General features: G+C 36.2%; 1 protein-coding gene and 2 long non-coding RNA genes across 6 annotated transcripts; 2 read left to right on the forward strand and 1 right to left on the reverse strand.

Moving 5' to 3' along the window:
* The first annotated feature begins 2,857 nt into the window (after positions 1-2,857).
* Positions 2,858-5,914, forward strand: LOC134199704 (uncharacterized). Of its 4 annotated transcripts, none has more exons than XR_009974311.1 (3): positions 4,393-4,637; positions 4,823-5,069; positions 5,556-5,914. It is a non-coding gene; the product is annotated as an uncharacterized LOC134199704 (long non-coding RNA). The 4 variants fall into 4 exon arrangements; XR_009974313.1 differs by having other exon boundaries at positions 4,622-4,637; positions 4,782-5,069; XR_009974312.1 differs by lacking the exon at positions 4,393-4,637 and adding an exon at positions 4,676-4,690 and having other exon boundaries at positions 4,782-5,069.
* A 1,090-nt stretch (positions 5,915-7,004) lies between these two features.
* On the reverse strand, positions 7,005-9,106 carry LOC134199703 (uncharacterized). The gene is made up of 2 exons (XR_009974309.1): positions 8,429-9,106; positions 7,005-7,951 (listed from the first exon to the last, which is right to left on the reverse strand). It is a non-coding gene; the product is annotated as an uncharacterized LOC134199703 (long non-coding RNA).
* A 2,850-nt stretch (positions 9,107-11,956) lies between these two features.
* Positions 11,957-22,979, forward strand: LOC101736109 (vacuolar protein sorting-associated protein 8 homolog). The gene is made up of 10 exons (XM_062671184.1): positions 11,957-12,094; positions 12,375-12,472; positions 13,434-13,610; positions 13,706-14,515; positions 14,769-15,100; positions 15,601-15,724; positions 15,963-16,116; positions 16,462-16,661; positions 18,999-19,169; positions 19,860-22,979. The coding sequence occupies exons 2-10, from the start codon at positions 12,383-12,385 to the stop codon at positions 21,168-21,170; spliced, it is 3,369 nt and encodes a 1,122-aa protein (XP_062527168.1). The 5' UTR covers positions 11,957-12,094; positions 12,375-12,382; the 3' UTR covers positions 21,171-22,979.
* The last annotated feature ends 961 nt before the right edge of the window (positions 22,980-23,940 follow it).

The following is a 23,940-nucleotide window of genomic DNA, read 5'->3' on the forward strand; positions in this document are numbered from 1 at the left end:
AAAAAGATAGGGAGTTCACATAGGTAATATAAACAAATAAGTAAATATGTTCATTATTTATCTTTCAAGAGATAATATAGGTATACATTATAATAACTTTTTTACACAGTCGAAATTATATTCCTAACATTAGTAAAATAAAATTTTAATACGATAGGTAAGAGGATGGAAAAAATGTATTTGGTCTAACTTAACGCCAATGCACATTATTTCATTTATTGATTTTTCTTATTTTTTTAATTAAACTATACCATGACATGGGGTAAATTGGGATTCTGGGGTAAATTGGGACAAACCTGCGGAAGATTCTCAAAGTACCTGTAACACGGAATCTACCTAATTTTGTTTATGGTAATATTTATCAATGTATAGAAGAAAAACCAAGTTAACTATAGAAATACTAAATATGAGTTAAGTTGGTCCCAAAAATTCGTCAAATTAAATTGAAAATAGTGGTTGAAAAGTGCGTTTTAAAACAGCTTAAAGAACTTTTAAAAAAAGTAATTTTATCGTTGTTTTATCAATAAGATCACAGTTTATATAAAATTTTAATACACCTGCAAATACCACAACAAACGGTAAGTTGCAATATTCTTATTTTAAATACAATATTTCGACAAAATAAAAAATGTATATTTTTTCCTTTCTTTTTGGGGAAAATTGGGACGTATGTGGGGGATTTTGTTTCAGAGTTGTGATTTTTAAGGAAATTAAATAATAATTTTCTAAAATATAACATAGACATACTTTTTTTGATCATTGTATTGTTGATTATTGTTCACGTCACATCGCTTCGGAATAGAAACCAGCTTAATTTACACTATGTTGTGTATTGTGCTTAAATTATGGATTGTATTCATAATTTTGGTCCATATAAATAATTGTATGGCACCTACCTACCTACCTATATATCGCAGTACTGCGAGCTGACAGCCCTTACAAATATCCCAATTTAACCCTTACCCGTGTCCCAATTTACCCCGGATGCGGGGTAAATTGGGACGGCCATTATTTTACCGATTATTTCTTTAATTTGAAGAATTTTTTAATTTGAATTCATTAAAATGAATAATTAAAATAATGTAACGGTTTTTATCACCTAGGTACGTTCAAGACTCAACTTATTTCTTTAGTTGAGCAGTGACTATTTAATTGGAACTATTTTAAAATCCAATCTGAAGTTCGATTTTGTCCCTATTTACCCCATTTTACGGTACCAATTAATTGCTCCTTCAGGATTTATATTTGTTTTTTTTTTCACGATTAAAACCGCTTAGAAAGTTTAGGCATTATAGTTGACGCATGCGCAGTACACATATTTTGCATACATTTATTCAACTAATAAAAATAGTAAATTAAACAAAAAACGAGTAATTTCGAAAGAGAACAAACGTGTTTTATATAAGAACAATCGAAAATGAATATTTACGAGTCATTAAGGATGAAAAAATATTAAAAATTGCATTAGAGGGGCTAACTTGTAGGTATATTTTTAAATATATTTTTTAAATAAATAAATGCAGAACAAACAATTATTAACAGTGAACAATCATGAACAAATGATGAACAAACGAATTAATAGAAAATAAGTATAAAATAGGAAAAAAAAAATTTTTTGAGGGGCTAACTTCATTCACCTCGGGGTCGCGGTTTTACACCTTCGACAGTATTCGACACTTCGTATATTAAGTGTATAATCTATGCTTCGAGCAGCAACGTCACCCGCGGCACTTGCTTATTACTCTTTTATAAATTAACCAAATATTACACCTATCGTATTAATACAGTCCACTCTTTTATTTTATAACACCGGTCTACCCCAGAGCAGTCGAGAACATGTATTTTATTGGAACGAAGTTCCTTATCGCGCGTCATGAAAGGGGGCTAGACGGAAAAAATTCTTACGAAAAGTTGTCACGACACTTTTTAGATCCGTCATTCTGATCAATCAACGTGTAGGCGCTTATCGCGTGACATTGCTCGTATCCGATTGGTCCGCGTAATGAGTACAGTTTCTCGAGATAGCGTTTCAACAATAGTAATTTAGTTCATAGTATTGTTTTTTTCTTCTTCATAATGCCGTAATTTATTATTATAACTTAAAAAAAAAAATTACAATTCCTTCACTAATTAATCGAAAGGAACTTCGTTCCATCCGGGTGTCCCTTGACACCTCTGAAGTTTTTTGAAACTCTGTACCCGTCCTTTGGTTCCTTCTGTTTTTGTTACTTTCCCGTGGTAACGTATAAGCAGAACGAGGAGTAACAAAAAATATTTTTTTAAAGCTAAGTACACATCTCACATAATTGCCATACTAGTATATAATGAAGACTCAACTGATTAATTAGAAGGTATAAGTTTTTATTTGTTTCCTCAATGAAAGTTTTGTTTTTGGAATAATATTCGCAATATTTTTTTTATTTATGTTTTGATTTTTACTTATTTTGTTTTCATTTTATGATAATGTCAATGTGTGTCATAGTGTGAATGCTAGCCTTACATTTCCAACTTTATTACCCAAGCTCCTTGTTTTGTTACTGTCCCGAAATTATGCTGATAATTATTTTTCTTGAAATTGAAACGCTATAATCATGTAAAACAACTTCATGATAAATATTATTAAATTATTATTATAAATAGGAAATATAGCATCCTTCTTTTTCTATCTTATAGGAAAACTAAAAATTTTGATTAGAAAGTGTTTAAATGGTAACAAAAAATATTCAGTAGGTACTGATAAAACAATTTAATTTATTAAATTTTTCGCAATTTTACCTTTTTCATGGTGTTGTATAATCTATCATCTAATAGAAAAACATAAATTTATAATACAGTCTGCGTGTTTCTTTACGGTTTTCACTCATTTCTAAGTAACAAAATAAGAACTTTTATTTCGTCCTTAACTAATATTTTACAGGTGTTTTGTATAAAAACTATCAGCTGTTGGGTACGCAGCACGTCACACGTGTCAATAAGGCGAGTGACGTCAACCCGGGTTGGACGGGTTTATCAGTCTTATAAGATTTCTTGAAATCCTATAAGACGCCGGATGCCCGTCTCGTGGCAATTATTCGTGTCGATCTGAAGCAGTCAATGTAGGGTCCTAAGGTGTACGATAACGTACAAGCTCAAACAAAAAAACAATCCGAAATTCAGAATCTGTCTAGATTTAGCTTACTGTATTTAACATATTATGTCCTAAATATACATATTATATTTTAAGTAGATTTTTCAAACGACGGTCAAACATTTTGGGAAATGCTCTTAAGTTATGAGTTCTAAGGTCTCAGTTTTTACAGTACAACGGCTGCCCCATCCTTCAAACCGAAATTCATTACTGCTTAATTACCCTAAAATAAGCAGGGTGGTGGTACCTACCCGTGCAGTCTCACAAGATGTCTAACCATCTCAATTGATTAATGTCTCAAATGAATCAATTACATTTCACTTCGCTCAGAATATACAAACAAAAGGTTCAGCTGTATGGTGTGATACCTTCGCCTTTTCACTTGGAAAAATGGAATACCACTACTGTCAATTATCTAAAGCTGTCACGGAAAAAAAAATTTAAAGAGATTTTATGACCTGGTAACTAAGACCCTTAAGTCGTCTCATTTTAATTTATGTTCTTATTTTTATGAAAAATGATAATATGGAGTGAAATGAAATGAAACGAAGACAACTGATTTGTGACATTAATCAACTGGGATGAAACTAAACGAGATGCGATGAGATGATATGGGATGAAATATAATCTGAGTAAAATGGTGGTCATTTACTGAGATTTTTTCAGTGGACTTTTTGGAGGATCCCGAGAAGTTACGTCCAGCGGCCTTGTTTCATTTTCCCACATTTGTGCACTTTAACAGATATTAAACAGTTAAGAAACCACCGTTATTACACATTTAAACCCGAAGAAACACTAAATTGACAAATTAAAAGCAAATCACACAAACTTCACTCCTCGCGTTCCCGCCAAAAAGTCCTGTCATGGAAAACTTATTAACATGGGTATAGATAATACACCTAATATTTAGGGTCATCGGTACGGGTGAATGAAGTTAGCCCCTCAAAAACATTTTTTTTTCCTTTTTTCTACTTATTTTCTATTAATTCGTTTGTTCATCATTTGTTCTTGATTGTTAATTGGTAATAATTGTTTGTTCCCCATTTATTTATTTTAAAAAAAATATTAAAAATATATCTAAAAGTTAGCCCCTCGATTGCAATTTTTAATATTTTTTCGTCCTTAATTACTCGTAAATATTCATTTTCGATTGTTCTTATATAAAATACGTTTGTTCTCTTTCGAAATTACTCATTTTTTGTTTAATTAATTGTATTAGTTGAATAAATGTATACAAAATATGTGTACTGCGCATGCCATAAGTGTATAATCTATGGCGCATGCGTCAACTATAATACCTAAACTTTCTACGCGGTTTTAATCGTGAAAAAAAACAATTATAAATCCTGAAGGATCAATTAATTGGTATACAGTTTAATTAAAAAAATTAAAAAAAAAATAAAAAAAAAAATGTGCATTCGCGTAAAGTTAGCCCAAATACATTTTTTCCATCCTCCTATATACCTATCGCTATGAAGGTATAAAAAAGATAGGTTAAGAGTTCACATAGGTAATATAAACAAATAAGTAAATATGTTCATTATTTATCTTTCAAGAGATAATGTAGGTATATATACATTATAATAACATTTTGACACAGTCGAAATTATATTCCTAACATTAGTAAAATAACATTGTAATATTTTTTTTATAGGTTATGTATTGAAATTGTTGGAAAATTATTTCATGTTTTAGCTGGAAAACTACATGGAGAATTATATGCAATACAAGATAATGAGCTCCATCAAATGAATTCGAATGAAACCAAACTGTTTACCATCCAAATTCGATTGTCGGGCAGATAGAAAACGAAAATTCACTCATAGTGAACCTCGGCCTGCATTTGTGAAACGGCAAAGACTCACTATTATCAAGGAAATTGAAGAGACGACTAAAAATGAGATGTGTCGTATTATTATACCTTTGCCATCTTGTAGTCAAGGTAGGTGTAACTGTCAATAATTAGTTACACTCACAGATCTCCTAATCAAATAACAATATCAGAAAAAATGAGAATAGTTAGTTAGTTAGTGGAAGTAGCCAAAATGGGCAAGTGGATCTCAGTTCCTATTACATAAGGTACTAGGAAGTTTGTGAAAATGAAAATTTATCATAGTGTAATATCACTTACTTACTTTAACAGTGAAGGAAAACATTGTGATGAAACCTGCACACCTAAATGTTCTTAGGATTTTCTTAAGTGTGTAATCCACCAACCAGCACTAGGCCAGCGTGGTGGACTAAGGCCTAAAAACCCTCTCAATGGTAGTGAAGGCCAGTGTCCAGCAAGGGGATATATTATATGGGCTGATGATGATGACTAGGAAGTTAAATACTACTACTACTACTATGACAGTACACATATAATCCTATATATTTACAAACTATACGTTTGTTGGAAATTGCTAACATTATTTCATATTTCCAGATGTCCAGCCACTTGAAAATAGGTGTAGCAATGACAAAGCTATCCAAGTAGCTCCAGCACAGGAACACAAAGGCAAGGCAAGTGTGTATTGCCACATCACCCCTTAATATATCTGAAGCAAGTATAAGTAAACAATCAGAACCAGCAAAAAAAAAACTGTTGTTCCTGAGGACAAATTTGACAGTGATGAGTCAAATGCACCAGCAACAGAAGGATCGACTGTTGACTATGGGTTATAGAAGAAGAAGATTAATTCATATTTATTTAAATTAATATTAATGAATATTAATTTAAATTATCGTGCAAAATTTGTGGTCAAAACATATGTGTATTTTATAAATAAATATTCATTCTCAGTATTAATGTTGTTTTAATCATCGATTGAAAAATTGGTTCTTAATGAATTTAGTTGGAGCTAAATGCTGCTTGGAGCTTAATACTTTCAAATAACATAAACACGTGACTTTAAGCATAAACATATTTTTTAGGTAAATACTTTATTTAGCTTTGCTGGATTTATCCAAGATTTCGACATACCAAAATTTCATACAGGAACGACAGATAGATAGCTATCTGATTGAATACCCTTGTAGAATTGAGCTTCGAAGAAAAGTTTATTCTTATTCTTTATTAGACTTTATTCTAGTTGCAGTGTCGGTTAGAGAAGCTTGCACAGATACTGCATGGAATAAATAGTCATTATAATTATAAAATATATTTCTGTTTACATACCATACAATTTTCATAGTTCAAATATGAATTTGGATTGATATGAATTTATTTCGATTATCAAAATAATTTGTATTAAACATTTATATTTCCTCAAAATTTCTATTTTTATAATAATGACTGTGACCACCCCATAAATCACAAAATTAAAAATATTAAAGATAACTTATTTTTAAATCATATATTAAAAATTATAAACAGATCGCGAATTAAAATATTATATTATGCCTATCATTCTTAAATAATTCAGTAATGAATTTTCGCATTGCCGCGCCGTATATAATTAATATGAATAATAGGGTATTGCCCACTGTGCTAAAAAAAACATAAATTATGTTTTTTTGATAGATCTACAAACAAGCAAGTGAGTAATGCTATGTTTCCATAAATAAAAAGGCAAAAAAAAATTAAAGAAAGATATTATGCACAAGTTCAAATGCATATGTATTGTGCTAAAAGTAAAACTTGCTACTTTTGTGTAGCATCCAGCAACTTTGAAAAAACTAATCAGGTCACTATAATTAGTAGGTATTGATTTTGATTCCGAGTAAGTTGCACAGTTGTTAGATAATGTAGTTTCTTTTTGGAAGAATAACAATTTTATAATCTTACACAAAAATGTAATGTTAAATATTTAAAAAAAACTTTATACCTATTTTCCTTTTAGGGAGTACAAAATATTGATGTGTACAAAGTGAATGTGATTTAATAAAAATAATATTTCAATTTAAATTATGTTTTATTAAAAATTATTCTTAACATACAGGTACAAAGGTTACATAACATTAATATTTATTCCTTTTCATATATATAAGCCCATATTTAGCACATTTGTGGAAAACAGAATCAAAATAATAATGAGTTGCTAGCCATAGAAGACCAGCATAAAAGTCTTATTAAAATCTGTTCAGTAGTTTTTGAATGAAGAGTGAAAATACTTACAAAACTTCCTATTTATAAGTAAGGATTACTTATTTAATTAAAGAGTTTTGTAGGTGGCAAACTATCTAAAAACTTTCTATTTTCCACCAAGTTGACATCAATTATCCTTCCTGCATATATATTTATTGTATTGTTTTTTTTATAGTCTAACAAGGGGTGATATTACATTTGCAATTTCTGGGAGTTTGTTGAAAAATATATTGCTTGCTTGACTTACAGATAAATCGAAATCATCAGCCAATTGAGAGAATGTTCTATTTAATGTTATTCTCATCAGACATAATATAATATTTTGTTCAGAAACATTTGTATGTTTCTCAATCAAGCCTATTATGAAACATAATTCTTGTGGAAGACCAATATATAAACGTTGTTTATTTTTCACTTTAGATAAAGTTGTTAACACATTCATTTTTTCAACTTTTTAGTCTTCTTGAGAGCTATAGTCTGAAGTGCACAAGTCTTTGATGGAGTGGAGATATAGAGAGATAACTCATAGTCAACAGTTGATCCTTCTGTTGCTGGTGCATTTGACTCATCACTGTCAAATTTGTCCTCAGGAACAACAGTTTTTTTTTTGCTGGTTCTGATTGTTTACTTATACTTGCTTCAGATATATTAAGGGGTGATGTGGCAATACACACTTGCCTTGCCTTTGTGTTCCTGTGCTGGAGCTACTTGGATAGCTTTGTCATTGCTACACCTATTTTCAAGTGGCTGGACATCTGGAAATATGAAATAATGTTAGCAATTTCCAACAAACGTATAGTTTGTAAATATATAGGATTATATGTGTACTGTCGTAGTAGTATTTAACTTCCTAGTCATCATCATCAGCCCATATAATATATCCCCTTGCTGGACACTGGCCTTCACTACCATTGAGAGGGTTTTTAGGCCTTAGTCCACCACGCTGGCCTAGTGCTGGTTGGTGGATTACACACCTAAGAAAATCCTAAGAACATTTAGGTGTGCAGGTTTCATCACAATGTTTTCCTTCACTGTTAAAGTAAGTAAGTGATATTACACTGTGATAAATTTTCATTTTCACAAACTTCCTAGTACCTTATGTAATAGGAACTGAGATCCACTTGCCCATTTTGGCTACTTCCACTAACTAACTAACTATTCTCATTTTTTCTGATATTGTTATTTGATTAGGAGATCTGTGAGTGTAACTAATTATTGACAGTTACACCTACCTTGACTACAAGATGGCAAAGGTATAATAATACGACACATCTCATTTTTAGTCGTCTCTTCAATTTCCTTCATAATAGTGAGTCTTTGCCGTTTCACAAATGCAGGCCGAGGTTCACTATGAGTGAATTTTCGTTTTCTATCTGCCCGACAATCGAATTTGGATGGTAAACAGTTTGGTTTCATTCGAATTCATTTAATGGAGCTCATTATCTTGTATTGCATATAATTCTCCATGTAGTTTTCCAGCTAAAACATGAAATAATTTTCCAACAATTTCAATACATAACCTATAAAAAAAATATTAAAATGTTATTTTACTAATGTTAGGAATATAATTTCGACTGTGTCAAAATGTTATTATAATGTATACCTACATTATCTCTTGAAAGATAAATAATGAACATATTTACTTATTTGTTTATATTACCTATGTGAACTCTTAACCTATCTTTTTTATACCTTCATAGCGATAGGTATATAGGAGGATGGAAAAAATGTATTTGGTCTAACTTTACGCGAATGCACATTATTTTATTTATTTTGTTTTTAATTTTTTTAATTAAACTGTATACCAATTAATTGATCCTTCAGGATTTATAATTGTTTTTTTTTCACGATTAAAACCGCGTAGAAAGTTTAGGCCATGGAGTTAATAAGTACCATAGTAACTCTATGGTTTAGGCATTATAGTTGACGCATGCGCCATAGATTATACACTTATGGCATGCGCAGTACACATATTTTGTATACATTTATTCAACTAATACAATTAATTAAACAAAAAATGAGTAATTTCGAAAGAGAACAAACGTATTTTATATAAGAACAATCGAAAATGAATATTTACGAGTAATTAAGGACGAAAAAATATTAAAAATTGCAATCGAGGGGCTAACTTTTAGATATATTTTTAATATTTTTTTTAAAATAAATAAATGGGGAACAAACAATTATTACCAATGAACAATCAAGAACAAATGATGAACAAACGAATTAATAGAAAATAAGTAGAAAACAGGAAAAAAAAATTTTTTTGAGGGGCTAACTTCATTCACCTCATCGGTACATATTAAACTAATTATATATTAAGTGTATAATCTATGGTTGTGAGGTATTACACCGGTCACTCACATTCGCACGAGTACGCAAACCCGCATGTGTAGGACGACATTTGCAAATGATTATGCAAAGTTTTCGCTGCGTTCGTGGTTTTCCAAGCTGTGTCGGTTTTTTTAACAGACATCAAAGAGCGCGCACCGCGATCCTTCGCGTAGTCTCCCACACATTCGTGTGACCAGTTGCGTCCAGGATTGCGAAGGCAACGGACGTTTCGCTATTTTCATAGATCGTGACGTCTACTGTGTAGCGTATCTTCATCAAAAGAAATCCCACAAAAACAGCATGGCTGTTATGCCGGCCACCGGTACAATGTACGAATATTTTCGCGCATGTGAAGGGTCGTCAAACATTCATTCGCAAACTTAATGGCTGTGCAAATGGGTTCGGTACTCAATTTGCGAACCCGTTTGCGCTTCCTCGTATACTTGTTTACGAATGTCTCACGAATTTCTCCTTCTTTTTAATTCGTCAATACAACATTGAAGAGAAAAAGAGTTTTGAATTCTTTCCCAGACATCATTAACAGCCATGCTGTTTTTATGGGATTTCTTTCGATGAAGATACGCTATACAGTAGACGTCACGATCTATGAAAATAGCGAAACATCCGTTGCCTTCGCAATCCTGGGCGCTACTGGTCACACGAATGTGTGGGAGACTACGCGAAGGATCACGGTTCGCGCGCTTTTATATCTGTTAAAAAACCGACACAGCTAGTAAAACCACGAATGCAGCGAAAACTTTGCATAATCATTTGAAAATGTCGTCCTACACTTGCGGGTTTGCGTATTCGTGCGAATGTGAGTGACCGGTATTAATGATGTCTGGGAAAGAATTGAAAACTCTTTTTCTCTTCAATGTTCTATTGACGAATTAAAAAGGAGAAGAAATTCGTGAGACATTCGTAAACAAGTGTAGGAGTGATGTAAACTTCTTAGTTGAAATTATTAGCCATAAGTTGACGTCACTGTCAATCTGTTTTATTCGTTATTTGTCAATGTATCTAATATACCGTAAAATGGGGCGATTAGGGACAAATTCCAACTTTATGAGCAATTTTAAGGTAGTTGTTGATGTATATAATGCTATATCAGGATCAAAATGATTGAGTCTTGGGGGCATCTTTGTTGTCTAATTTAAAATTATGCAAGTAGCATTCCAGTTTAAGCAAAAAATGCAAAAATAGGTGTAATCCCTATTTACCCGAAAATTGCGGTTAATTGGGACGAAATGAGAAATTTGCTAGGGTTGGCACTACTTTTATTTTTATATATAGTTTTAATTAATTTATTTATTTAGTTGCACCAACAAAGTGATTATCAATAAAAAAAATTGAAAAACTGACAAAAGTACATGGCAGACATCACCTCAATTATAGGTGCAATCGACAGTGCAGTAACAACAAAATATTTATATATATATATATATACATTTATACATATATAGTGGGCTTTCTTAGAAACGGTTTATATTTCTCCGTTCTTGGTAAGTACTTAGGGGCTGATATTTCTATATGGTTAAGAGATTAGGTGTGTCGGTTATTCCATGGATTAATCAGATGAATACCCCCACTCTGAACAAATATTAAATATTTTATTATGTATTACTTAGACATTTTTGTCCACCTTGAGATTTCATTGATCTTGTTACATGTCTCTGCAAAATCGACTTACTTATATTAAATTGCTTATCTATTTCAACTAAAGACTTATTCCCAATTTCGCTTCGAATAAACCAGATTTTTACCAACAAATTTAAAAAATACTGTTATAACTACATAGACAACCCTACAAACCTGTACCTATTTATACTTAGGTCGTTTCCATTTCACGTATTCTCATCCCAATTAGCCCCTTTTTCGTTGTTATTTGTACCTATGACGTCCCCAATATCCCCAATAACAACAGATTTTTACATGTATTTTTATTTAATCAAATACATTAAAACCAATAACAACTGAGACTTACCTTTAATATATATGCTGGTTCAAACACTAAATAACGTTTAAAAATCATAGTCGTCTTCTATTATTATCAAATAAATAAAAGAGAGCAAAGTTTCTAGCACAAAATAATTACCACCACAGGAAGTTAATTTGAAACGCGATTTTTTATAAGTTAGCAGCTATTATCATGCATATTCAGAGTTGTTTTGTGAACTTTCAACATTCTTCTATTAAACTACAAAAAAATGGAAGATTTTGCAACGAATATAAAACTTATATTGAGCGTCGAAAGATTTTCCCGGTTTTTTCCCGATTCGCCTCTCAATCCCTAATCGCCCCATTCTACCGGTAATCAAAGCAAATTTTACTGTTAATTTTAGCTTATTAAAACCTTATATTCAGTAAAGGTTTTCTCTTATTACAAGGAGGAAGCGCAAACGGGTTCGCAAATTGAGTACCGAACCCATTTGCACAGCCGCTAAGTTTGCGAATGAATGATTGACGGCCCTTCACATGCGCGCAAACATTCGTACAATGTACGATGTACGAATATTTGCGCGCATGTGAGTGGCCGGCATTAGATTAGTAATAAAAAACAATAGGTCTCTCTTTTCTCTAATTATTTATTGTCATTTTAGCCATAAAGAATTCACTTAAAATTAATATATTTACGGGGTACCCTATTAATTTTACATGAAATGTAATCATTGCTTATCACTATCATTATAATATACACCAAGTCGATTATTGCATCGCATGTGCGGGGTAACAACAGTAGTCACTGATTATTACATTTAAATAGTAATACCACAGACGTAAACTGACTCTGAGTTCGGAATTATTCATAATTCATACTATGATTTGTTATCTTGTAATGTTCAGTTTTTAAAATGGATCTACTAAAAACACCGTCTGTTCAGTCATTGTTAGATTCTGACTTAGAATCCGTAGAAAGCCTTCAATATCTAGATATAGAAGAGGTGAGTTTTTATAGTAACTTAATAAAATTTGCAGATTCAGCAATTATTTAATCAAAATAAATTATGTATTTTGTATTACTCGAAATGCATTCAGAATGCTAATGAATAAAATATTAATATTCTTCTATCTTTATTGTAGCAAAAGAATACATGTCATTTAGTAGAGACAACTAAAATAAAAATAAAATGGGCGGATTGAACTTAAACTAAGTGGCTATAGTGGCTCTGTAATTTTAACAAGTACTTTTACTCTTGTTCTGCTGGTTACAACAAACAACTGATAGGCTAAGATATGATTGAGACTTAGATCTTGTGTACACGTCCTTACAGATCCCTCAGTCCAATAACTCTTACATTAGACCCCTTCAGCTCTAATACTAGAAGTAGGCTTAGGGACTGTGGTAAACATATCCATACATCACCCCACTGAGTTTCTCGCTGGATCTTCTCAGCGGATTGTGATTCTGATCCAGTATTAGATTCAGTCACCAAGCAGCTGCTCTGGAGTTATTAGGTCCACATTGAAGGTGCTGGGGCAGCTGTTAGCTAATCCTTTCCTTCCTGGCTGATCCTTTGCTCTCCCACCTACCCTGGTGAAACTGAAAAAGCCTCCAGCCCAGTAGTACACTTCAACTCCAAATTATTATTAATATTAATAATATTATATTATATTATATATCCTTCCAAATTATGTTAAGTTTTAAGACAACTGTGTGATGCCTATTTTTACAAAATGAAATAGAAAATTTGATGAATGAGAGAACCCACATCAGTTTGCAACTGCCTTGTAACTGAATTGTATGGCGAAATATTGTATAATTTGTTAATCCAACAATGCTTGGAGGCAAGCTATGTTTCCAATTAAGTGGCACAATGTTCAGCTTCAGTAATGTTTGAACACAGTAATGGATGAATACAAGTGACAGATGTAAATATAAGGAATGATTGTTTATTATTTTAGCTAGATGAAATAGAATATGCTCTCCCTGCCATTGATGCACCAACACTAGCTGAAGTCTTGTGTGTGTCAGAAGAAGAAGAAATTAAAAATGTACAAAATAAAGAAGAACCAGTTTCTTGTTCACCACTACAGATTGATTTTTTACAAGCAGTCTCCCAACAACTTATACAAGCACAGGTACTACAAAGTATATACTTGCTTGCACACACTACAAAAATTAATTATCATATTTTGTTTTACATTAATGTAACAGTTTTGTTGCTTGGTTACAGGAGAGGTCTTCAACAGGATTTGCTACTGTCTTAAGTACTGGCACAGAGGGAAAACTAACTGTAGGAACAGCTCATGGTCATCTCCTTTCTTTCTATGAACAAACTTTAAGATGGGTGTGTGATCAGAATACAGACGTTGGTGCAGTTTCTTGTTTATCCTACAACAAGGATAGTACACGGCTTCTTGCTGGATATGCAAGAGGGCTCATATGTCAATATGAGAGTATTAAAGGAACAGTACTAAGGCGTTTAACTCTGGGTGGTGAATTATGGGGTATTTTAAGAGTAACATGGGCAGGTACTTCAGGGCTTGCGCTTGATACAGGTGGATCAGTTTGGTTGATCAAATTCTCAAGACCGTTAGGAGTTCGTTCAGCACGTACTTCTTGTTTATTTTCTGGTGCTAGAGGAGAAGTCGTTGCCATGTCAGCACGTGATGCGCGTATATTAGCACTCGCAACACTTTCACGTGTAATAATTGTAGCGGGTGGTTGCGCCGCAGGGGTGAAACTGAGTGGTCCTCCTGATACTCTTCCTGTTATAGAATGGTCTGAGACAGATAACCGAATATTGATCTGCGCCCGCGCTAATACTTTACAATGGCTATCAGTTCACATTACAGGGTCGTCTATATCATTACGACCGCTACACCGGGCTGAGCTAAAAATGCCGCCTTTATGGCTCGGATGGTTGGGAGGAAATCTGGCAATTCTTGATTCGGATGAGAAATTACGAATTTGGGGAGATGAATACGATAAACCATTAGATTTATCTTACATTGAACCTGTTTATGCTTCAGCATTTTTTAAAGTAAGTCTAACTAAGTCATATTCTGATCTGATCTAATGAAATCTAATGAGTCCTGAAGAACTGTGGAAAGGCCTGTGATAAGTCCTCATGGGTTGGTACCATCTTACAATCACAATCCCCAAGTAACTCGGGCTGGTATTATATATCATAATTTAGTTGGCTTTGTGATTCCTATGGTCTATGATAACATCACCTTGCTCACTCATCTACACAAAAGAAGTTTGTCACTTATCTTTTAATTTTGATACCGTAGGGTCATTGGACAGACGGACGTGTTTCCAGAGCATTGTGTACAGCTGGCGTCAATGCTCTGGGAGGAGCATCCATCGCAAATGGTACACTATCTTTATTAGGCCGAAAAGGTGTGGTGCGGGTCAATCCACGCGATCTTCTAGCGAGAGTACAAGCATTTCTGACGTCTGGCCGCTATTTACAAGGGCTGCGGCTGTTATGTGGTACACAAGGAGCGGAAGCTACAGCGATAGCTTCTCAATTTATTGACAATATATGCGCCAGACCCCATATATTAGGCAATAAACACATTGCCGACCAAACAGTCAAAATATGTCTGAAATTCGGATTAAAGTGAGTAATTATGTCAATCTAGAAGTACGTAATATTTTTTTATTGCTTAGATGAGAGTACGAGCTCACAGCTTACCGGAGCCCATAGATATCAACTATATAAATACTGCCTCCCATCATGAGCTGCCCACTCTCCAAACCGAAACCAATTGCAGCATCTTGGCTAAAATTGTCAAGGTGGCGGTACCTACCCGTGCGGGCTTACAACACGCCCTACCACCAATAAAAATGATTAATCATTATTACTTTTAATTATTGGTGGGTGTGCCTTGAGCCCGCTCACATTAAAATTATTGCACTACCTATTTCAGTCCTAAAACAATCATACTCTTCGTTTTGGAGGGTAAAATTACATTTTATATTATCATTTTCCTTTGTTTGATATCATGAAAGTTATTTGCATTTATCCCACTTTCATCAGTTCGATTTCGTCATTGCGATTTTTCATAAATTTAAGTGTTAAATTTAATTCAACGATCTAGCACTGTTTTGTATTTCCAGCGAGGAATTATGGGGAAAACTGTGGGAGCAATGTTCTAGCGAAAAAGAATTCGTTGAAGCGCTAGGGGACGCAATAGTGCGCGATGAATTATCTGTCGCACCACCTTCACCAGATTGCACACAGGTACACCCTAACCCACAGCATTTAATTAAAAAACTCGCCAAATTTATATTTTATAACAAACATACTTGATAGAAAAAAAATATTCCTGTTAAAGAATTAAGATTAATGAGGGTTAGATAGCGGATGGATATATAGTGGTAATAACAGTTTGGATGTTGTCCTTAACCTTACAATCTAGTGAAATGTCAGATCTGACTGTGACATCAATCAAAAGAGTTATTATTAGTGTGATTTCTAGGCACTGATTGAGCGTCTGGCGGAGTTTGAACCAGAATTAGTAGAGAGAGTTCTGGCTTCTCTCCCCCTCACGTCTCTGGACCCGCATCGTGCGAGCGTATTCACACGGGAGAAAGGTCTTTGGCGCGGTGTAGGTGCGATCGCCGCGGCTTTGGGTGAGATCTATGTGCCTACAATGCGTCACGCAAAATGATATTTCGACCATCTTCTGTCTTTTTGAATAAACAAAGTTAATGACCCCGTGACGATCAGGAAATATAATTTTGGGATTAAATGAAATTTCTTAAATTTACTCTGGTATCAAAGAATATGTGATTAACTAGCCAAATATGCTATTTAAATTAAAATTTAAACATAAATATGAGAAATATTCAAGTTTTTCAAGTCATTTTTTTTTTAAAACAAATTAAATTGTTGAGATATCAATAATAAATTACAGTTTCCGAAGCGAAGCGAGGGCGGGTCGCTAGTTACTGATAAAGAAGTGTACCGCGTCGCAGGTGGTTGTGCGGGCGCGATGCGGGAGCTGTGCGCGCACACGCGGCGCTCGTGCGGCGCGCGCTGCGAGTGTGCGGGCGCGGCGCTGCTGGTGACGGCGGCCGACGCGCTGGCGGGCCGGGCGGCCGGCGGCCGGGACCTCCCGTCCCATGCGCGCCCTTCAGCAAGACACGACGCTCTACACGCGCTGCTCTCCGACGAGGTTTACCAATTTCTATCTCTGACCTCTTTACAAACAATAACCGTTTTCATATACCCTTATTTGGCAATTCTAAGGCTGTTAACGAACGAAGCGGTGCCTTCCCTGTACGTGCCGCAGAACGCGCGCGCGCGCCGACATATTATTCCGCCAACAACCGGCCGTGCGATCGCGCGCGCCCACTTCACACAATTTTGTTGGCGCGTCCATTACCAAGAATTCGGCTCGAATCTTGCTAAAAGGCTTATTACATTTGGCTGAATTTAGTCGACTGAATTCAGAAGCAAATTTAGAAGCTTCTGATTACACTGTTCTAAATTCAATTACTGAATCAATTGTCAGTTTAAACGCGACGAAGTAAGACGTGTCGTGTGCGTAAGAGGATGACCCCAGTATTGTCTACACAACAACAAAATTTTCGCTTTTTTTGTTTTATTTTGTTTATAGTTTTTGTTTTATAGTCAATTTCACAATATAAAAACAAAATTAGAACAAGAATATCGGTGAAGAAATATTTATTGCTATGCGGAATGTTAGCAAATATGAACATTATGAGTGATTTAGAACCAGCAGACTTCAAAAATTATCTATAAGATTCGATCTCGTTTGACTAATATTAAATCTTGTGACACAGTTTATTCAAAAGCAGGATACTATCCTACGATAGTCTATTATATAACTATTACATATTTAATGCTACGATAGTATAAGTCTAAAAGAAAGATTGGTTGTAACATTGAGATTTCTTGCAACAAGAAATTCGTATCAAGATTTAAAATTTAGTTCTTCAATATCTCAACCCCTGATGACAAAAACTATCCCTGAAACATGTCGGGCTATTTATAAATGTCTGGCACATTAAATAAAGACGACCGAAATTAATACTTTTTATTCGGAAGCAAAAAACAAACTAAAACGTCCTTACGCTCGGAGAGCTATGGGACGACTGAATGAAACCATTCAGTAACTAAATGCGATTACACCTTCCTAAATGCGTTTCTAATTAGGCTTCTAAATGATTTAGTCAGTCAGAAACCATCCTTGCTACTGAATTCAGTAGACTAACTTACTTAATGCTATTACACTTGACTGAATTCAGCCAAGTGTAATAGCCTATAACGAGGATTCTTGAAATTACACGCGGCAGCAGATTGTTTGTGATGGCCGCGCGTTTTTTTTAATAACGGAGGCTATATTAATACATGAATAAACCTACCATAAAATAACAACAATTACTATAACTTTTCTTTTGGGCTTTGTCCTTATATATATTTTGGGTTCAGCCATTGCGCTTTATACTTGCAATAATTGTTGATACTATCTATACATTTGAAGACCTTGTTAATTTGAAAAACCGCATTGAAAAATAAGTTGTTCCAATTCATCGCAAGTAATAAACCGCTTACGACAAAGTTCTACGAATCAAGTGAACAATGGCGAATATATAAACACACTTGTGCACACTTACAAAACCCCTTTGGTTCCCGTCAAGAAAGGACATGGCGCCGATAACAGGTAAATCGATTATAAAATCGAATTCGTGCCCATTTTTCTATATGATGCTCTTATATAAATGACGATTACGAAAATACGCACTTAACACGTCAACGAACGATCTCCACAATAATACGAATAATATCGTACAATATTTTAAAAATTAAAACCCATTATGTATTATACAAATTTAAATTTTAACTTTGCAGCTCGACGAATAGAACAAAAAGTGGACGTGTTTGTTAGTCGTATTGTCTCGTAACGGAGCTTTGATATGGCACGCTGTGCGTTGAAGAATTAATCTTTGGGACCCACGCTAAATGCAAATTTACATAGAAATCACCGTTTTTTTTTATCATTTCATATTTTCTTTTTGGGCAAACAAATGAATATTTGTGTATTAGGTATGATTAATAATACGAATTGCGGACCTTTAATTTTAAATTGAAACTGTAACTTCCAATTAGTACTTTAACGTACGTATTTTCCAAATTGATGTTCTCATTAAATTTTACTATTGAATAGTTGAGTCCCGCGATGTTACCCGCGGTTATTGTTGTATCGCGGGTGACGCCGCGAGGCGAAGCTAGTCTAAAAAAAGTAGCCAAAGTTATTCCTTGTATCATCAGCTATCTGTCAGTGAAAGTTCCGTCAAAATCGGTCCGTTCCAGAGATTAGCCGGAACAAACAGACAGACAGACAAAAATTGTAAAAAATGTTATTTTGATGTATGTACCGTATATATATTCATATGCATGTAGTAAAAAGCGGTTATTTCAATATTACAAACACAGACACTCCAATTTTATTGTATATGTATAGATGTTATTTGTGGGGTTTCTCCAGGGTGGTGAGGGAGGTCGGTCCCCGCTGCGCGTGCTGACGGAGCACGACGGGAGCGCGGCGGTGCGGTTGTTGGAGCAGAGCGCTCGCGACCCTCCCTTCGCCGGACCCCTCGCCAAACAAAACCGGCTGCGGGTCGCAAGACATCTCCTCGCCTTTGCCAAAGATTTACCGGTAATCTTTTATTCCCACCTAATTTACACAAGCAAGTGACTTCTCGAATACAAAACTCAACAGAACATCAACAAAAAATTATATTCTTCTGTATTTTTACTGATTTTTAAGTTATATCGTTAGAGAAGAGGGCGCTACCCAATTGCTAAGGTTTTATAAGCTATTGCATAGCTTCTATCGCGGGCCTTGAGCGCGGCGACTGAATCAAGAAATTCCGTAACGAAAATAACCTGACACCCCCACTACGCCTACTATGTAGCTCGCGTTCAACACATTCACACGTTGCGCTTGTATAGTGTTCGTGAATAAGCACGCGGCGTGACGTCGTACTGCCGCATGCACATCATGAAAAGTCTGCCCATCTCTCCCTCGCGCGGTCTAGTTTATTAGTGTGAAGGGGACAGTTAATGTTTATAAATATAGCGTGGTCTTATTTTACTGTTGTTTTAATATTAAATTATTATTGTCGATTTATAATTGCATAAGTTGATAAAAAATGCTATGCAATCCTCCATTTAGGTGGGAAAGTCATTATATTATAGAATTGTGAATTAGACCTGTCTTGAGGTGGGCGGCGGTTTTTACGTTGTTCTTATTTATGTAAATTAGTGGCCGCTCAACATAAGGTCGATTGTGTTTTAGCTCGTAAACCTGTCTAAACAATAAAAAAAAATCTTTTTTATGTTTCAGCATCCAGATGATAGAACGGAAATTTTAGAATTTTTAACCGGTCAATTAAATTCCGGGGCCCTTCCGAACGACCCCGAGGTGTTAAAGGAGTTGGAGGAAGTGGCGCGCGGCACGCGGGGGGAGCGCGCCGACCGCGCCTGGCTCGCCCTGCTGCAGCGCGCGCCCCCGCGCCGCCCCGCGCTGCACGACCGCCCGCGCATACTCTGCCGCCTCGATGTACTGCAAGCACAACACCAAACCGTCCTCCCTTTATTTTTTAAAATAGAAGAACCCTCGGATGTTGACATTGATGAACTTTATGAATACCTGAGATGTCGCGTTAGCGCGGGGCCGGAGGCAAAAGAGCAGATCGAACCGTATCTATCAAGACTGATCGTACTAAGACCGCGGGCGGCCGCCGCCTTGTTTGGTGAGATTTTCGAGAATTCGATCGCAACCGTTCTTGCTTCACTGGCGAACGTCGAAGCCGTAGAATTTGCTGAGTCTCTAAAAACATGTGGCCATCTCAAAGGCGATGCCGCCGCCGTACACGTTCGAAACTTGTGCATTCTTCGTCCTGACCACGTCCAGAATTTTTTACGGGAAAACGTCGGCATAGTCAGACCTGAAGAAGCCCTTTCGATTGTGCGGGAACTCGGACCAGAAGATGCGGTACCTCACTGTTTAGAGGCGGCCGGAGACCCAAGTGCCGCGCTCGACGTCCTGCTGCGCCTGGCCGCCTCCACCGACGATAGAATCTTGGCAACGCGATACGCACTCGAAGCCGGTGACTTGTGCACCCGCGTCACGCCGACCGTTCCTCCGTCCGTGGCCACGGACATGTGGGCCCGGTTACTGAAAAACGCAAAGTTCGCGCCTCCCGCTCTCATTTTAGAGGCGGTCGCACATTTACCCGTCGACGCAGCCGTCGATAAAACTTGCGAATCATCAGAAGTAGCTTTGGCGATTCTGGCCTGCGCTGCCAGCAGACGAAGCGGGTGGGCATGTGCGGCAAGGATAATGGGCAGAGAGGCTCACGAAGCACTAGCTCTAGCGCTGAGAAAGGCGGGTCGTGGCCGGGCTGTGCGCGGGCGGTGCGTGCGGTGCGGCGCGCAGCTGTCGCGTGACGCGGCGGTGCTGGCGACGCACTGCGGCCGCGCCTGCCACGCGACGTGCGGCGCCGAGCCTCGCTGCGGTTGGTGCGGCGCCCGCGCGTCCGACGATGTATTCTCCTTCAACACGCGTTCCCCACGTCGCCCGGCATCGCCAGCAACAGAATTTACCTTATTATTGGTCGCTCCGCCGAGACCGGACTTAGAAGGCTCAGTGTGATCAGATGACATCGGACAGCTATAGGATAACTGATGTTTCGAGTTAATAAATGATTAAAAAAGTATCAAATGTAACTACGTAATACTTTCAAGTACGATAATGGTAACGATATTCACGTCATAGTCAAATAAAAATATGTTTTCGAAGCAAATAATATATTTTCGCTCGTTTATTTATCATACGGCTGTTTCATCTCGAAGCTTGAAATCTTAATCAATACTTATGTGATCAGTATTTTCGCGAGAGCGTAAGGTCGTGCGGTACTAAGCCAGTGCATGGCACATTTCGCTATTTTTCGCCTAGGGAGAACTGGCACTGTACCGACCATCCGCCAGTTGCCGGATCCGGACGATAACTGCACATGTGCATCTCGCCTACTACGAGCACAATAACTTAGCAGATTTAAAACGTTAGATTTGTTATTTTATCTCCTACCTACGCCGAAAGTTCGGTTTTCCTCCCGCTGTACAGGGAAGAAAGTGTAACTTTTCCTCCCTGGGTACTGACAAGTGCGCATGCGCGTTAGTGTCTACGTCTGCTCTCGCGCACCTAAAATTTTCCGCCATTGTTGTGCTCGGTTAATTTGCAATATTGTGTTTAGTGTAAAAATGAAATAAACAAAACGCAATAAAATTTTGTATTGAAGTATTAAACAAAGATGAGTACATCAGACAGTTCTTATTCAATTAGTAGTAGTTTATTCAAAAATTTAAAAACAGTTAAATTGTTTTTTTAAGAGCATGGGGGCTCCGCCCCCCCTACCCTCCACCGGGGCTTCGCCCCTGGTACCCACCCGGTTCGGTACTCCACGAACTTTCGGCCTGGTAGGAGAAAATATAGTATGTGCACCGCGAGAAAAAAGTAGGACATCTCATCCCGCGTGTTTAGCAATTTTCCACGCGGGAGGAAATTTCCTACTTTTCTCCCTTGGTGCACAATGTACTATTTTCATTGCGAAATGTTTCTGTGCACTAATAAGTAAAATAACGCTAATAGCAGCTAAGACGTGTTTCCGTCCATTTGTCGGTTTTTAGCGCAGGGCAAAAGTTTCGCTTTGGACTCGGTTCTACACAGCTATGACTTGTGAATGTAAGTAACCCTTGTGACATAGGTACGTTTTTTTTTCCTTCCTAAGCTGATAGCCTTGAGAGGCTCTTTCAACGTAACCTTAACTTGTAGGTGAGCTCACGGGGCTTAAACCTGACGACGTTGCTAACACGAACCCTAGCAAGAGCCGTACTTCGCAGAATCTACCACCGGAACGGAAACGCAACCCACTGAGAAGATCCGGCAAGAAACTCAGTGGGCTGTGTCTGTGGGTTAATTTACTCGCCGAGCCCTTCGTCGCAAGCGACGGGTTCGACGAGAACGATGACCGGTGCTTGAGGTACCTAAAAGCACCGTTAGTGGACCGGGAGGATCCGGAATGACGTGTGACGTTTGGGTGACGTCGATTGCTTTACATTCCGTCCGCAGGATCGGGAATGATACGTAGGTATCGGTCATGCGTTAAAGGAAATCGCAGAAAGCTGGGCACTTAGTTATTTTTTAACAGCAAGTCATACCTGCATTCCTAACGAGTTTCTGAGAGAGTGCTCGTGGTTGCATAATGACGAAAGCTGCTTAAGGTCATTCCTGGGTGCAAATTATAAAAAAATTAAGAAAATTCTATGACAAAGTCTAATTGTGTAACTAATTATGTAATAACGTGTAACATAAAATGTATGAAAACACAACTCCTAATATTTACCTGTTGTTATTTGTTTTCAAATCTATTGGCATTATATTAATTGTAATTGAAAATTATAATTTGTTTTATTTCAAATTCAACACCCACTTCAATTAGCCTAAGAATATGCAGAATAAACATGTTTTGTCTTTTGATTTTTTATATCAAAATTTGCAATTCATTTTTAAAATTTTAATATTTTAGAATTTGAAACAGGTTTATTAACCCCAAAACTGAAAAAAGTATTCTGCTTAGACAAGCTAAGGCTGGTCCTAAGGGACCTCTTTGACATGTAACAATAACACGACAATACTACTACGACAATAACAAATCGGATAGTAGCTGTGCTTGCTAATTAAAAGCCACCTCTAATTACCGAATAAGAATTTCTAGATTCATGAGCTGCCTTTTTTATTTGTTTCTCCAGGCCTCTTCCAGTAACGGGAGTCTGAACACAGAAATGTTCAAAGTTGATTATTTCGAATGTGTAAAGTCAGGGTGGTTCTCGGTGATTTTTCTCTCAGTCGAATCGGTGCCAATCAGAACGGCTGGACGGATTTGGCTAATTTTGGTTTTGAATTATTTGTGGAAGTCCAGAGAAGGTTTAAAAGGTAGATAAATATGAAAATACTCGGAATTAAATAAAAATAACAATTTTGTTTTTTTCCTTTGATGTGTCCCCCGTCGGACGGATTCCTTTTGTTTGTTTTAAGTTTATTTTTTGTACAAAAGTTTAGGTCTTTTATTTATTGAGGCACTACAAAGTCTGCCGGGTCAGCTAGTCACTAATAAATGTTGTACTCAGGTCAAAAGTCAACGGTGATTAGATATCTACACAGAAAAGAGGGCAATCGAAAAAAATCTCAACTTTTAAGCTGAAAAATATTATCGTGTATTCATTTGTAATTTTGTACAGGTTATGATGATTTGGATTGCCAAAATTCTCGAGCCGCCCATTGTTGGTCTCGATCTCCATTACTTTAACTTGAATTAATAAATTATCTTAACTTTGTCTTATCATATACTAGCTTTTGCCCGCGA

This window comes from Bombyx mori, chromosome 11, assembly GCF_030269925.1.
Source record: "Bombyx mori chromosome 11, ASM3026992v2".
Taxonomy (NCBI): domain Eukaryota; kingdom Metazoa; phylum Arthropoda; class Insecta; order Lepidoptera; family Bombycidae; genus Bombyx; species Bombyx mori.

Bases quoted from the DNA above. Each gene is read 5' to 3' on its own strand.
- LOC101736109 (XM_062671184.1), top strand. From the start codon at position 12,383: ATGGATCTACTAAAAACACCGTCTGTTCAGTCATTGTTAGATTCTGAC. The intron at 13,611-13,705 runs GTACTACAAAGT...GCTTGGTTACAG, and splicing joins AACAACTTATACAAGCACAG to GAGAGGTCTTCAACAGGATT. The intron at 15,101-15,600 runs GTGAGTAATTAT...TTGTATTTCCAG, and splicing joins TGTCTGAAATTCGGATTAAA to CGAGGAATTATGGGGAAAAC.